This window comes from Pelobates fuscus, chromosome 3 (genome assembly GCF_036172605.1).
Source record: "Pelobates fuscus isolate aPelFus1 chromosome 3, aPelFus1.pri, whole genome shotgun sequence".
Classification (NCBI taxonomy): domain Eukaryota; kingdom Metazoa; phylum Chordata; class Amphibia; order Anura; family Pelobatidae; genus Pelobates; species Pelobates fuscus.
In genome coordinates, this window is record NC_086319.1 from 370,570,591 (window position 1) to 370,586,598 (window position 16,008).

The 16,008-nt window shown below is 39.0% G+C and overlaps 1 protein-coding gene across 9 annotated transcripts in view; it reads right to left on the reverse strand.

Annotated features, from left to right (window-relative positions):
• Positions 1–16,008, reverse strand: part of HERC1 (HECT and RLD domain containing E3 ubiquitin protein ligase family member 1) — a 139,403-nt gene that overhangs the window by 110,539 nt on the left and 12,856 nt on the right. For all 9 annotated transcript variants that reach the window (XM_063449413.1, XM_063449409.1, XM_063449414.1 and 6 more), the window contains exons 2-3: positions 3,252–3,373; positions 1,587–2,545 (exon numbers count right to left, since the gene is read on the reverse strand). In XM_063449413.1, coding sequence (XP_063305483.1) covers positions 1,587–2,516 — 930 coding nt within the window. In that variant the 5' untranslated portion in view covers positions 2,517–2,545; positions 3,252–3,373. The remainder of the gene's footprint in view (positions 1–1,586; positions 2,546–3,251; positions 3,374–16,008) is intronic.

Sequence of the window (16,008 nt, forward strand, 5' to 3'; positions counted from 1 at the left end):
TTTAGTATAGTTTATTGGCTTTGAATGGAATTTTATTAGTATAACCATCACACTGGAGTGTTCACCTTGTGCATGCCTTGCACTTTGCTATGATAATTTATGATTGTACAATTAGAGTTGAATAAAGTTATTTACCAGTATTACAATCTACACGTGTTTATTTACAATGGGGTAGACAGCTTCAGATTAGTTGCCGCTTGAGAAAGAATTTGAAAATTAGACCAATCTTCAGAGCAACAGACATGCACATTGATAGCAAAAGACTCAGGACTGTTCTGTTTCAGAGTCCCACTTAAAATAAGCCCATTTTAAAATACATTTTGCACTAAACCTTAAAACCTACAGAGTCTGTTTGCAACTTGGGTTCAGAATGTAAATTTAAATGTAGTTTATGTATACATAAACTAAAATACATAGTACCATGTGTAATAATAACAAAATATTATGTTACACTTATACAGCACATTAGGTCCCTTGTAGAAGAATTATAAAAAGGACTCTGTTGAATAATTGTACTATTATGTTAAAATAAACTGGGGACATATGTGCAAATATATGGAAGCCTAAGATGACCCACTGGATTGCTAACCTTGAACCTTCAGGTTATATATAAATATTTGCAAAATGTTTATTAACTCATTGAACCAACAAATATGTGTGGATGAACCAAAAAATGGTTTGTTTATTTATTAACCTGAAATATAGGCTGCAATGTACTAAATTTAAACTCATAAATCTCACTTGGCTACACATGTAATAGGAAGTGTGTTAGTACAGAAATCAATCATTTGCTTAAACTTCTACACACCAGTTACAAACACATTCAGAAAATCTGAGGTGTTACGTCTTAAAGGGACATGTAAATAATCATAGGCTGTGCTTTATGCATAGTTTATATATAGTGCATGGAATCCTCCGCCACCCCACTTATTTCATTGCACAGGTGCTTACAAATGCAGTGATTTGCACAAATCTCTGCAGGTATAAGCTCTCCTTTTCCACTGTGAACTCAAAAGAGGAATCTACACGGCTTCCTGTGGTTATACAAATACTTGAAAGGCATATATACGCTATTGAGCTGAGACAGCCCAAGCTGTGCATGGCACAATTCACAAAATCGTGAGGCTGTCAACAGGTTTAGAGCTTTAGGACTACTATGAGCTTATTCAGCAGTTTCATTCATTAGATCTGATGGCTGTAACTGCTGCCATAAATGAACTACACACTCTAAAAATCTTCGCTATACCATAGTTCATTTAAAGATCAGACCCCATGGCCGATTTGAGACATCCCTCACTGGGTGCAGCTTCTATCTTGTGAGGGAGGAACCTGGCTTGCAGTTTGCCTTTATGTTATCAGTAGGAGGCATATAAAAGTTTAGCATTTAAATGCATCATCTATTCTCAGCATGGACTTTACCTTGGTTTCAATGATGACTGCTGCACCTTTACTACTTTTTTGTTTGCAAGACTTATGTGCCCACTGTGTCTGCACGCTCAGAGTAGTCATTTGAAAAAAGTGTGCCATATACTCTGGAAATGTCTCTGTAATAATTTATTTTTCTTCAAGCAAACATGTGTACTTACCAAAGACCGTCTCATCTGCTGAAGGATGCTCATGAAGCAGTCACAGCTGATCATTCCCTCCTGTGACGTCAGGGCCTTGTTCTTATCGGTCTCACTAACCAGAGCAGAAGCCGCCAAAGCCATCTCAATCCACTCCAAGAGATAACGGAGTGAGCCACGCTGAGAAGCCAGACCTAGGAGAAGTTCAGAGGCCAGACGTCGGCCCAGGGTGTCCGCACCTGAATTTGGGACAGTCACCCCTTTAAGGAAAGAAGTGACCTGTGCAAGACAGTCAAGGCCCATGGGAGGAATTTTGCTCTCATTGGCTAGGGACAGAGGGGGGAGAGAATTAACAACATCAATGGCTGTTCGGATGACATCATTGCAGAGGCTTAGACCGGGCCCAACAGTTGGCAACATCCAGCTCTGTCTTAATAAGGCGAAGAGTAGGCTCAGGCCAGTCCTCACACCCATTTCAATGAGGGCATCTGTGCTAGATCGGGGTCGCTCACTAATTGACAGGGTATCCGCAGAGCCCGAGCTGTTCTCGGGGGAGTGCTGCTGCTGCTTTACTTTGCCTTTGTCATGATATTTATTGGAAAGTGCATAGAAAACCCTCTGCAGAACCAGCAACCGCTTTCTCAGAGCACCGGCGAAGGGCGAGTCCGAGCACACCACTTTGGCCAGGGCCAGCTGGCTACTGAGAAGAGCATCCAGATAGTGGTCCTGCTCATCACACGACAAGGACTCCCGTTCAAAGTCTGGCAGCTGAGGTCCTTTGAGGCATAGAACCTGCTGGGGTAGTGGCACCACCTCTTTGTTGCTGACTAACTTGGCATACAGTACAGAAACTCCTTCCCGTGTGGCAATGGACTCGCTGTCCTCTGTGATCCAGGAGCTATTCAGGTGCTCCAGCCACTTCAATTTCACAGGGGGCATCATGCCAGCCATCTTGGTTTACTCTACTGCCATGTGTCCTCCTGGAAAGAGCACAGAATAAAATAAGTGAGCACAGAAAACACATAGAATTGCTGACGAATTGCTGAGAATCTATAGAATTGCTGACGATTTTGAGAGCACAATGTACAAATGATGTGTATACCTACCCTTAAATCACAAAAATTAAATCCCTTAAATAACTTGGAGATCAAGATGGGATTTGCCTTTCTTAAAATGTGAATCATTATATATCTCTCGGACAGCTCAAGTTCATGCAATATTGCTTTGTGAATTGGTATGTTTCCATGGCAACACTGCAAATTTACATAGAAGCAGCTGAAGGTGGTACAATAGTGATTCATACCAGCGGACATTACCATGGTGATCAAAACATGAAAGTAGGCAATTTTTGTATTTACTTTAAAGCTCCTTTCGATAAAAAACAAATTTAAAAAAATGATATTGTCAAGAACCTGTACCAACACTGACCCTAAATTCACTGACCCTAAATAACAAATTACGGTCTATTTTAAAGATAAATGATGCAATATGAAAAAACTTGGTCAATCCAAGCACTTAAATTACCCAGTCCCTCTGTATCTAGCATATCCCTTTAAATCACTATAACTGCTTTCCCCAATACAGCCTGCATTTACAATTAAAACAATAACGAGGCTTTAGCTTTTCCATTAGAACATTGAATATTGAATTCTTAGTGCAGGCAGAGCAACGGGTATATATCCTTACCTCCCACACTGCAATGCTTGTGGCTACACCCCAACACTCAGCAACAGCCATGGATCAGACGTGTTGTAAATGTCATGTTTGGAATTGTCAGAAAAGTCTGCCTGTGCATGAGGTGTTTTTGCCTATAAAACAGGGAAGATAAATAAATCATTTACTTAATAGATCCAACAGACGATTACAGAAAACAAGCATTATAAAAAAATTAAAAACACATATTTCGGAGTCAATATTCGGATGTAGATAGTAGATCTAAAGGATAACAGGTTAAAAAAGGGCTGAAGAAAAATGAACCAGTCAATATTATGTTTAAACACATTTTTTGTCAACATGGACTTCTGAGAAAGGAAACCACTAATATTAGCTAACAATGTGCATTCACAAACTACTACCTTTACAGGTTGATGGGCAGAATGAATGCTACCATAATACAATGTTATGTGTGTCCATAAAATGATGGTAAATATGGCAACTTTAACGAGTGAGAATGGTGTGTTTTGCCATCTTTCCCCCCTTGGTGTGCTCCCATTAATTTGCTGGTCTTAATTCTCTCTCTACGTCCTGGTCACCTCCTTTCTCAGTAATGAATGAAAGAGAGGGGGATTAGACACACAATATATTTGTAATACTTGTTTTGTATGGTATGTTCATCCTAATCTGGGGACTAATAATATGTCATGTTGTCATCACACATTTGGGCCCTAAATAATGTAGTAAAGTGTAGAATTTTCAGATTAGCTTGGGTTTGCAAATCTATACGGTCCGGTCACATTAATAAGTAGGGCATTCCATTTATATATAAGCACAATAACCACTACAGTGCACTGTGAGAAGTATGGTGCCAGAACTGGTGCTTTAATGGGCCAAATAAGCACACCAGATTCTAGAGCTGTTTTTGGCTCTTGGAGCGGAGGTTTCTGGATAACTTTACATTCTTCCAGTATAAATTAAACATACACAATACAAAATCCAGGAATAGCTTGTCACATGTAGGTTGAAAAATAGTTTAAAAAATGTATTGGAACCAGTTACATGACATTTTGCCACCAAATAATATGCAACTGATCTCAGAGTAATGTGTTAACTTATTTAAAAAGGTTAATTTAAGCATTACAACTGTATTAGTTATGATGCCAGTAGTACTATGGCAGAGCGTCCCGCTGGCCATTCATTTGCCTCAGCTTCCTGCTAATTAATGCAAATCTGTGAGTAGGAATATACACAGAATTGACATTAACCAGCCCGGCTAATGACACCAAAAAAATTTTTTTAAAAAAAAATTCTTTTTTTTTTTTTAAATTACGCCCAATGATGTTGTACTTTTGGCAGCAGAGGAATTAAACTCTGTGTGTGCACATACAGACTCCTGGCACCATGACCACTTCAAATCACAGAAGCGGTCATAGTCCTTGGTGTAACCTATTAAAAGAAAACTCAATGTACCATAACCACTACAATCAACTGTGATGGTTTTGGTGCTAAGAGTGTACAAGCATCCCCTATATTAAACAGTCAAACCATGTTATGACAGTCTGCATCTTACCTGGGGTTTGCCAGGCCCGCTGCTTGCCTCCATTACTTCTAACAGACAACCTGAACTAATCGCAATGGTGCAGGGATATACTTATTGGCTGAGAGCAATCAGCTGGCAGTGCACTGCAGGGCTTTGCGGACGACAGCTAATGAAAGCTCCTAAGGAAGAGCGTTTGGCTCTCTATCAGAGGTAGTGGAGGTAGAGAACGGCACCTAACAGACCCCAGGTAAGAAGTCAAATCATTCTAAAATGGTATAACACAAACAAAAGGAACCTTCGTACATTTGACGACCCATTTGTATGTTAAACCTCAATATTAGTGTATGTGTTGTATCTGCAGTGATTGGGAAAAATTATAATAAAAAAAAAAAAACAAACCCTCCTTTAGAACTGCTGGATTAAGTACACTATAGTCTATACCTTCGGCCCTCCAGATGGGAGCATTATGCCTTTAAGAGCATTCTGGGATAACTAGTGCACAACGTCTGGAGTTCTGAAGGTTGCCTACCCCTGGACTTTATACTGTCTTTGTCATCATTTAGCACAGTGAGAAAAAGCAAGTATCCATACATTATAATTACTATTTACATAGTGTGCAACACATTCTGTACAATGGTCGGAGAGGGCCCAGCTCAAATTGTGTAAAACACAAAGGCAGTGCTGGCAAATTCCACTTTTGACATAACAAAAAGCACTTTGTATATCACAACTCCCCTCCCATGCTGACAAGCTAAAAGTGTGACGTCTTAGGCTTTATCTAGTCTCTCTTTTTTGGTTTGCATACAATCAGATATTTTCAGTGCTATTACACTGATCCTGTGACATGGAGTTTGCTTGCTTTTCTCTAAGATACACTTGTGACATGATGACTGACATACACACACACACACAATGACTGTGTATATCAGTGACAACTGTATCTATTAAAACCTTTGACCTAAAGCACTGTGATTTATTTACTCTATATATGCAACTCTGTGCAATATGACAAGAGACCTAGTATAATGATTTATATCCTGATAAAGAACAGGAAAACGTGCAAGGTATGCAGTACAATGCACAGAGACTTTGTTATTAGGATTTCAACTAGAACGGCAGATTGCGAAAACACCCAGCGACATCATACATAAACTGGAACTGGTCCATACTACAGGACACGGCTTGTGCTTATCAGAGCTCTCCTCAAATAACCCATCGGGCCTCAAAAGTTACGCAGCACAGCGCTGGCTCAGCAATAAAAATATAACGGAATCTTCGGAATACTACACACAGAACCCAGAGCCTTTCTTAACACCACTGCTTTATATGTCACTTCCTATAGACTGTAAGCTCGTTTGAGCAGGGTCCTCTTCAACCTATTTTTCCTGTAAGTTTTCTTGGAATTGTCCTATTTATAGTTACATCCAACGGGCGCTACAGAATCTGTTGGCACTATATAAATGGCAATAATAATAATAATAACAGCACAGCACATACACAATGAAAAATTATCCTGAAAAATTATTCACAGTCAATCTATTTCACTTTCGGTTTCCTGTGAATAAAGCAACAGTCTGCTTAAATAAATAATTACTAAATGCTTCTTGAAACATGAGAACAATAAGTATCGTTCATCATGTCTCCAGAATATTATATTTTTATTGATCAATGTGCTGAAGAATACTGATTACTTAGAAGTAATCGCTTCTCTAAAATAATAGTATTACCTGACCACAGAAATGTCAAATTCTTTATGTTTTTTTGGACCGCTTTGTTAATAAAACAAAAACCCAAAAAACGGAAAGTTGCAATCTTTCACCCTGTTTTGTACAGACCCAAAATCTAGATTCTTACATTTTATAAATGTACGGGGATTCTTTCCTTATCTGTAATTCCATGCATTTGGTCTATGTGATAAAATGAAATTGGGGATCACAGTACGAGGAAAAAAACAAACAAAAAAAACTAAAAACATTTAGAGTGAGGATACACCAACATGTTTATTCAATTAAAAAGCTGAATGCCCTGAGTCGACAGATTTTTAAATGTTGTTTTCTTGTTCCAGTTTGTATGACTTTCATATTTGGTTTAAAGATTTATTTATTTTTTCTATAATTTGGCAATCTATGTGTCGCACAATGGTCAAACTTGGAAATCTTTCAATAAAAGAATTTTTTTTTTACAAAAGATATTTAGAAAAAAATTGAAAAAACTGAATACAGACAATCCAATTGCCTTAAAGTCAATCAATATCAAAATGGAGACCCTACAACTACACAATTAAAATTCTAAGCAATCCAGAAATTACAATTCACACCGAGGGTAGGTGATTATAGCACGACTATGTTATAATCCGCTTCGGTTAAAATCCCAATGGATCTTTAGTGTAAAACAAAGTAACTGAATGAACCCAACATAGATTTCAATTACACTTCATTCACTCACAAGCAGACTTCACCCAGCATCACTTTTTAAAATATTAATCATAATAGTTTATACCACTTGTCCTTTTTTATTTTTAAAAAGATATCTAAGCAAATAGATGGAAATGTTCTTATTTTGCCATACTCACGAGGAATTATACAAATAAAGTGAAGAAAAGTAAACATTCCATAGGAACATTAGTAATTTTATGATGTAATAAGAATTATGATCTTAAGATGAGAGTACATGAAATTAAAAGAAATTAAAAGTCAAGGAAAGAATCTTTATACATTTATTTAATAAATAATCCAGACTTGGGGGTATGCACAACCTTTGTTACTATAATTGTAATCTCATGTGTGCAAGGCCTTATTCACCTCTTGTCTCTTGTTACATTCCGTATGTAAATTAATTGTCAAAATTCCCCATTTTTTTTTACTCTAAAGTGCTGTGGAACATGCTGGCGCTATATAAACGCTAATTCATTAAAAAAGAGCGCACTGTGTCTTTAAGACCAAAGGTGATATAATTAATAATAATCACAATTGGTGATATTTAAAACATCCTATTGCAAAACAAAACCTTTTTTTACTGTGCAAAAATTGCATGCAAAAAAGTTTTTTGTAAATGTTCACTATACAGGCAAGACCAGGAGGTGAATATGACTAAAGGACATTCCAAAATATAAAAAGTTACTCCCAATACGTCGCAATAAAAATGTTTGACCATAGATCGGCCAACCGGCCACCATAGATGTGCCAACGCCACCCATATAGGCAGCAGTAGGGTGCAACCATGACTTGAGGAAGGGTGTTTCCATCTCCCAACATATCATCAATATGTTTAGGACAGGCAGATTGACAAAGAACATTGTACAGGCTTGTAGGGCAAGCTTTTAGGTTAGCGAGATTGTGTGTTATTCATCCTGAGCAAACAGAGACAGAGATGGACAGAGAGCAGATGATTATTTGTGCTTGCATTTTGGAGCTTCGTCTATATATACATAGTGTCCCTCGTTTAGCTTTGGATCGGAGAATGTAGGAATGTACTTTGTATTAGGTTACCTGAATTAAATTGGAGATATAGGAATGGTAAAAGCATTTAGCTACGTTTTTTGTTTGCTAAATAGGTAACCTGAGAGAGTATACATTGTATACTATTCCACCTGTTGTAGAGTTACAGGTTACATTTATTTCTGGCTAGTGTTCAGCCCCGGTATTGGTTCAGCAAAATACATTTAGTAAAATTCAACCAAGTCTATTCATAGATCTCCTAAAGCTGTGCGTGAAATATATATTGCAATTACATTGCAACATCGCCCTCTACAAACCACAATCTAGTGAGCAGGTTTCATCTCTGGGGAATCAATTAACGACAAATGCAGCAGTCAGGAACCTTGTTTAAATGTATCGGTTTACTCTGCTTTATTTTTTGTAGAACTTGATCATTTTAATCTTTTTTTCCTTCTCACTATTTGAGCACATTGTTTTTAACGAAGATGGTGTTAAAGCTGCTCTGTCACTACTTAGTATTTTACAAAGATATAATCTGACTAACCAATGATTTCAGAAGAGACTAGCTTGTCTTATGGACCAGTGTTCATTTTGTCAAATAACAATTTTATCACCTTTTAGTCGACTAAAACAATTCACTAAAATACGACTAAAACTAAAATGGCTTTTTAGTCAAAAGTCTATGACAAACTAAATTGAAATTTGTCGCTAAAATTAACACTGTTATGGACAAGCCAGAGGTTGGTAAATATTTGTCAAAAGGCTTCCATTATTATTATTATTAAAGCACCAACAAGTTCCGTAGCGCTGTACAATGGGTGGACTAACAGACACGTATTTGTAACCACTCGAGTTGGACGCACAGGAACAGAGAGATTGAGGGCCCGCTCAATGAGCTTACATGCTAGAGGGAGTGGGGTAATGTGACACAGAAGGTAAGGGTAGGGTAGAAAAGTAGGTTGTTGGGATAATATTCATTGAGGGCTTAGTGTTTTGTTTTGATGACAGTTTCAGGAGAGGAATCAGGGTGTGGGGAGAGAAAGCTGTTCACAGGTTAATCGAAATCCTTTCCTAAAGAAGTAAGTTTTCAAAGATTTTTTGAAGGAGTGGAGACTGGGTGAGAGGCTAACAGAGAGGGGAAGGGCATTCCATAGGAACGGTGCAGCCCTAGAGTAGTCTTTAAGGCGAGCATCAGAAGTAGGAGTAAGAAACAGAGGTTAGATGTAGGTCTCCGGCAGAGCGTAGGGGCCTAGATGGGACATATTGGTGTAATAGGGAGGATAAGTAGGTCGGAGCAGCATTGTGTAGAGATTTGTAAGCAAGTACCAGGATCTTAAATTGAGCCCTATATCTTATGAGAAACCAATGTAGGGATTGACAAAGGGGGGGAGGCGTGGCGGACAGAGATATGAGCCGAGCCTCCCTGTCAGTCACGCTTATAAGCTCTGTTCTTTGTATCTTTAAGTCAGCATAAAAAAACCCATATAGAAGTGAAGATAGAAAACCATGTTTCCATTTCTCCTCCACATTTGTTTTCCTTTGTCTGAACTGGACTGTGATGTAATATGCTGTATTTTCAATACAAACTTATCTGAAAAGGAGGTGGGCAAGCAGAAGGAGTAGGCACCAACACTGTCCCCTAATAATAACTCCCTCCTGACCCACACATAGCACGTATCATCTGCCCTAGAATTAAACAAACACATTTGGGGACAGTGGTGTATTATGTATTGGAGCCACAATTATCCTTACAGAATTCCTTCTCATGGTTAAGAAACCAGTAAGGCATTGATATTGGTATAAAAAGCCCATAATAAGCAGTCAGTCCCCGATCAAGAATGCAGAGTCAGCAATGCTAATATGGGTTTAGGAAGGCCAAGGGTATCTCAACGTTTGGAGCAAAACCATAAATACTTTGAAAACAAAACAATTCTCTGAACTAACCAAGATATATTTTTGATTCTCTGCAGAGCGACTACTGTTTTTTAGTGAAGTGTTAAGGAGGCAGGAAGTGGATAAATGTTGCAGAAGTAGTCATGTCAGCAAACTGGTGTCAGATGCGGCACTCACATGCCCCACGTGTGGTATGTGTTGGCCTTGATCTTTTCCCAAAACAATGATGTCATTGTACATCAAATACAAAAATGAAATAACCACCACACCAGAAATCCTAAGGATGCTTAATTCAGTCACCATCAAAGGGACCCGGCAATGTTTCGTCCCCACCAGGGGACTGACTGTATACAAAGCTGAACAAGTTACAGCTCGACAAGTCTGAGGTCAGTATAGGAGGACAAGGTCAAAGTTAGGATATAAGCCAGAGTTCTAGAAAGGCAGGTATGGTAAACTGGCTCAGTAAACAGTAAACCGGAACAAGGTTCCTCAGGTTCAGCAATGGTAAATAGGTTATGGGTCAGGACAGACACGCACAACAATATGTTCTCTTCTTGTGCCAGGACTGAACTGGATATCAATCGCTAAATCTTGAAAACAATGCATGACACGAAAAAAAAATGTTAATGCAAGTTATTGATAACTTTCAATGTTTTATTTAAGGGTACAATTTCCAGAGAAGAGATGCTTACCCTTTAAATGTTTATTTTTTATTATTTTCTTTTTAATTATGACACGAATCAGATAACAGTAATTAATGAGTTTTGGCCAATAAAGTTGTTTGAAAGGAACAATTCAGGCACCAATCCAATTAAGCCGTTATTGCTCCTGGAGTGTGTCTCTTTAAATATCTGGTACAAAATGGGCTAGATTTAATTTTGACTGGATATGTGATTTAAAAAAAAAATTATATATATATATAGAAAAGCAATACAAAATGCCGGGGTGAACAATCATGTACTAAAAAACAATTCGGCAATAAAAAGAAAGGTTGCATATAGAATTTAATGCATTTAATGCTTAAAAGGGACACTTTAGTCACCAGAACAACCACAGCTTAATGTAGTTGTTCTGGTGAGTATAATGGCTCCCTTCAGGCATTTCCATGTAAACACTGCCTTTTTAGAGAAAAGGCAGTGTTTACATTGCCCCTAGGGACACCTCCAAGAGGCCACTCCTTAGATGGTCACTGGAGGGGCTTCCTGGCTCAGGGCTGCACAGTAGGCAGCCCTGCCGATCAACGTCCTCACGCTCTGCATGGAGAAGCAGAATTTTCCTCATAGATTCAATGCATCTCTATGAGGAGGTTCTGATTGGCCAAAACGGTGTTCGCCCCCGCTCCATGCCAATTTTAGCCAATCCAATGCCAAGGATTGGCAAAAAATCGGCCATTTCGATGATGTCACAGAGGGGGCGGAGCCTGTGCCGGCTGACCCACGCGGCGCTAGAAATAAGGTGATTTTTAAACTTTTATAGGGGAGCAAGCCACCTAAATAATGGGTTTATCACGATAGGGTCAGGAATACATGTTTGTGTTCCTGACCCTATTGTGATCCTTTAATGTCTTGATAGCCAACAGGTCATTTTTACACATAGGATGCCACACATATAGAACCCAAGAAAATTATCTGTATAGACAATAAAAAGACGGGGGGAGGGCGGGGGCATGTATTTTATTTCTCTCTTTTTTTCTTCGTTTGATTTGTTCGTTTGATACGCAATGATTTTGTTAGCACCAGTATCTAGCTCATGCCAAACTTCATGCTATTTACAGATTTCTACAGATAAGCCATAATGAACTGACTCCTAGAGAAAATCCGCGTCAAAGCCATGCAACGTGTAACAAATTCATATTTTAGTGTGTGTCCTACAGCTGCAGGCATACGAGCTGTTAATAGGTTTACATTCAATCCCTACAGATAGCAAGTCTCCCTTTCTGAGTATCATGAACCAAGTGACCTTGAAACACTGGGCAGGAGCCAAATATGAGGCATTTCATCATCTGGAAAAGTCATTAATAACTTATTGCTACATACAGCAGAACCAGCAGGGTAGGTCAGTAGAGAGAGAAGCGAGACAACATAAGAACCAATACGAAATATAGTGATAAGCAAGTGCTAATCAATAACAAACCCTCAGCCGGCTTATCATTTTCAAACATGAAAAAGTGAATCCAATAATGATCAGCTTCACTGAAAAAGAGTGAATAAACCAGTTGAAGAAAAACACTAATTTAAAGGAACACTTGGCACCATAACCACTACAGCCAATAGTAACAAACTTTTGTTGCGGTCTCCTCTGTGTTAGAAGGGTTTTGAGTGGAATGACAATCGTGGGTTTCCCAGCGCCTAAAGCTAGCACATTTATCTTTGGATGGCGATAATATGCTGAAGGCATGGTGGGTAATCATTCTTTGTACTATACCCACTGAAGTTTAGGAGGTTAGAGATTTCTCCCATGTTTGGGCAGAATTAGTTGACGGAGCGTGTCAAATAAGTCTCCACAACCAATGAGTTCACCCAGTATTGAAGATAATTGATATTGCTACAGTGATAACTGTTGGGATTCATCACAGTGGGTCGATGTCAGGGAACTCCTGGTGCCAGAGTACACTGGGGACCTTCTGGGGGGGGGAGGGGGGGGGGGAGCAGACAAGAATGCTGGAGCTTAATGGATCCCAAACACCCATTAGTGCACCAGGGATCTAGGACCCAAAATAGACCAGCATTAAGCTGTAGTTGTTCTGGTGACTATAGGGTCCCTTTAAAGGGACCCTATAGTCACCAGAACAACTGCAGCTTATTGAATTTGTTCTGGTGAGTAGAATCATCCCCTTCAGGCTTTTTGCTGTAAACACTGTCTTTTCAGAGAAAATGCAGTGTTTACATTACAGCCTAGTGATAACTTCACTGGCCACTCCTTAGATGGCTGTTGAGATCCTTCCTGGGTCATGGCTGCCTAAAATGCATCCAAACATTCAGTATATCCTCCCTCTGCATGCAGACACTGAACTTTCCTCATAGAGATTCATTGATTCAATTTATCTCTATGAGGAGATGCTGATTGGCCACGGCTGTGTTTGAATCATGCTGGCTCTGCCCCTGATCTGCCTCATTATCAGTCTCAGCCAATCCTATGGGGAAGCACTGTGATTGGATCAGGCTACACTTCTGATGATGTCAGCAGACTGCTTGTTTTTCTGAGTCAAACAGCATGCAGAGTTACAGCTTCAGGCTTGAATACAGTAAGATTTTGCTATATTTACGGAGTTATGAGGGGTCCAAGAGGGGCTAGATGGTGGTGTTAACACTATGGGGTCAGGAATACATGTTTGTGTTCCTGACCCTATAGGATCCTTTAACAACGAAACAGCTGTCCATGTTGTACACAGCAGACACATACTCCAAGGAATCCATGTATAAAGTGGAATTATGAGGCAAAAATGTGGTGCAGTAGTGAGAGCACTATTAAAGTGAGATTTCTGTGGCAAAAAGCAAGTCTTATGGCTTGACTGGTGTGTGTGTATTTGTGTTTAGCAATGTATTAATTAATTATTTTTTTGTCCTAGCTTGTTGCAAAATTGTGCTTCAAACTGGGTTTTTTTTTTTTTTTTTTTTTGCCTTTTGGATCAACAGCAAAAAACAAATGTGAGGAAGGCTGAACTTGATGGACGCAAGTCTCTTTTCAGCTATCTAACTATGTAACTATGTAACTATTTATATATATATATATATATATATATACACACACACACACACACACACACACACACACAAAATAAATCCCATTCTTTTTACACCTTATTGTACATAAGTTTATTTCTCCTGCATTAATGAATCAATAGCTGAAATACATGACAAAATGAAAGCAAGCAGAACATCAGCATTTCCTAAAGAAACATTACATAGTCCGCTTTATTTTGCTGAATGAAAAAGTGTTTTTTTTTCTGAAAGTGTTTCAGCGTTGTAACTCACTGATGATACTGGTGCTGATTTAGGCTCCTGTCTAACTGCAGTGCCACACCCATAACGAAAAAAACCTGTCACAACAAAAAACACAATGGGGGTCAATCAGGGTTATTTACCACCAATGTTAAAGTTCAAAATAGCCAAAGCGAAAGCCTAGCTGACAAAGATTTTTTCCAGTTTGGCTATTTTGAACTTGAAAATGATTTCTCACATTAGTGAATAACCCTGTATATATAAAGCCGCTCCCATGAAAAGACTATGCAAATTACAGCCCAGTTAGTGTCTGTACAACATTAACAAGGCCTGCCTAAGCACGGGAGCCCTGAGGAGGTAAATATGGTTTTAAGTTACCTCGGCAACGCAATTCACCCCAACAATCTCTCCAATCAGGTATACTGCGGTGGGGCGACATGGAAATCATGCCCACATTTCAGTTTTCATAATTAAATCAGCCGTAGATGCATCAAAATTAAATGAAATGAATGATCTAACAAGTGTTTAGAATTTTTGCTGCAAACATTTTTTATGTATCATTATCATAATTTATCATTATCATGCTCCAAGTCCCCCCACCTCCCAATCCTGTGTCTGGGTTGTTTACAAGGAGTTAAAAGTAATGACAAAAAAATTCAAAATATAATACAATTTGCACATTTTCCTCCTTTTTTGCTCATCTACAAGACTCATTTAGACGTATGAATTCATGCCATTAAAGAGAGTTACTCTAAGCACCAGAATCACTTCATCTTACTGAAATGGTTATGGAGCAAAGACCCTGTATCATTTCTTAAAAACGTTTCATTACAGAAATGAAACTCTTCTCTCCCCTTTGTGTTTGGCTGTCAATCAGCCAGCTGGAATACGCTTTTCCTGGCTGGCAATACCTGTTTTGTGCAACATTTGTGTCTGGCAGTAGGAAGCACAGACTGCAAACTCCAGAAAGCTCTAACAGACCATAAACAGCTGGGCGAGCAATTGCTAAAACAATTTAACTCTCCAACTCCCTGATCAAGAAAAATTATAAATTATTTTTTTATTTTTACCTCTGCCGGTGTGGTTAGCTTGAAATAAAGTGATGCATCCATAATATTCCAAACTGTTTACCCAAAGATCATGGATCACTTTAATTACAAACTCTCAAAATGTACAATAATACAATGATATTGTCCAAGAGTATGATATGGAGTACTGTGTGATTTATGTACCTTGCTAGGCTTAAGATATCTTAAACTATTCCCACAGCAGCTAGTCGAGTGCAGAAAAGCCACTTTACGTTCTATTTCTGCAAGTATACCCTATGTAACGGACCGTTTCACTTACAAGAGGATAAAACCCAGTTTAGGCGATAATCCCCTTTCCAGATGCACAGGCAGCTACTGCAAACACCATTCTCCCGACTGGAGACACACGAACACCGAATCAGAGAAACCTTTAAATTCTCCCAAGCATATGAATGCTGTAGACCATTGAATAGGAACCATACGAATAGGCTTGTACTCCTAGCAGTCAACTGGAACAGCATGCAATAAATCCTTCCCCCCAATAATGAGACGACACATCACTTTGAGGGTAAAACAGGAACTCTGGACTGGGACACCCAGTCTGGCTTTTATTACAAACAAGTACATACAGGACACTCCCAGGGGGAGGATGAAATTAACCAATCACAGGGATGTACCTCCCACACATTTCCTCCCCTTAGATTAACACTTAACATAATTATACCGTACACCCTTTTTCCCAATTCCTGGATGTACCCCAAATACAGGGGGTACACCTTTAAATCCAGCATCGCTGGATAGCCCTTATTCAGGGGGACAACATACTCAAAATTCAAGTCATTCGGATGAATGGTTCGGGAGATATGGGTTTCCAAAGATTTGACCGACCGCATGGGCAAAGTATCCGAAAACAGTTCCATGCATTTTGGCCCTGCGGTCGGTCACAGA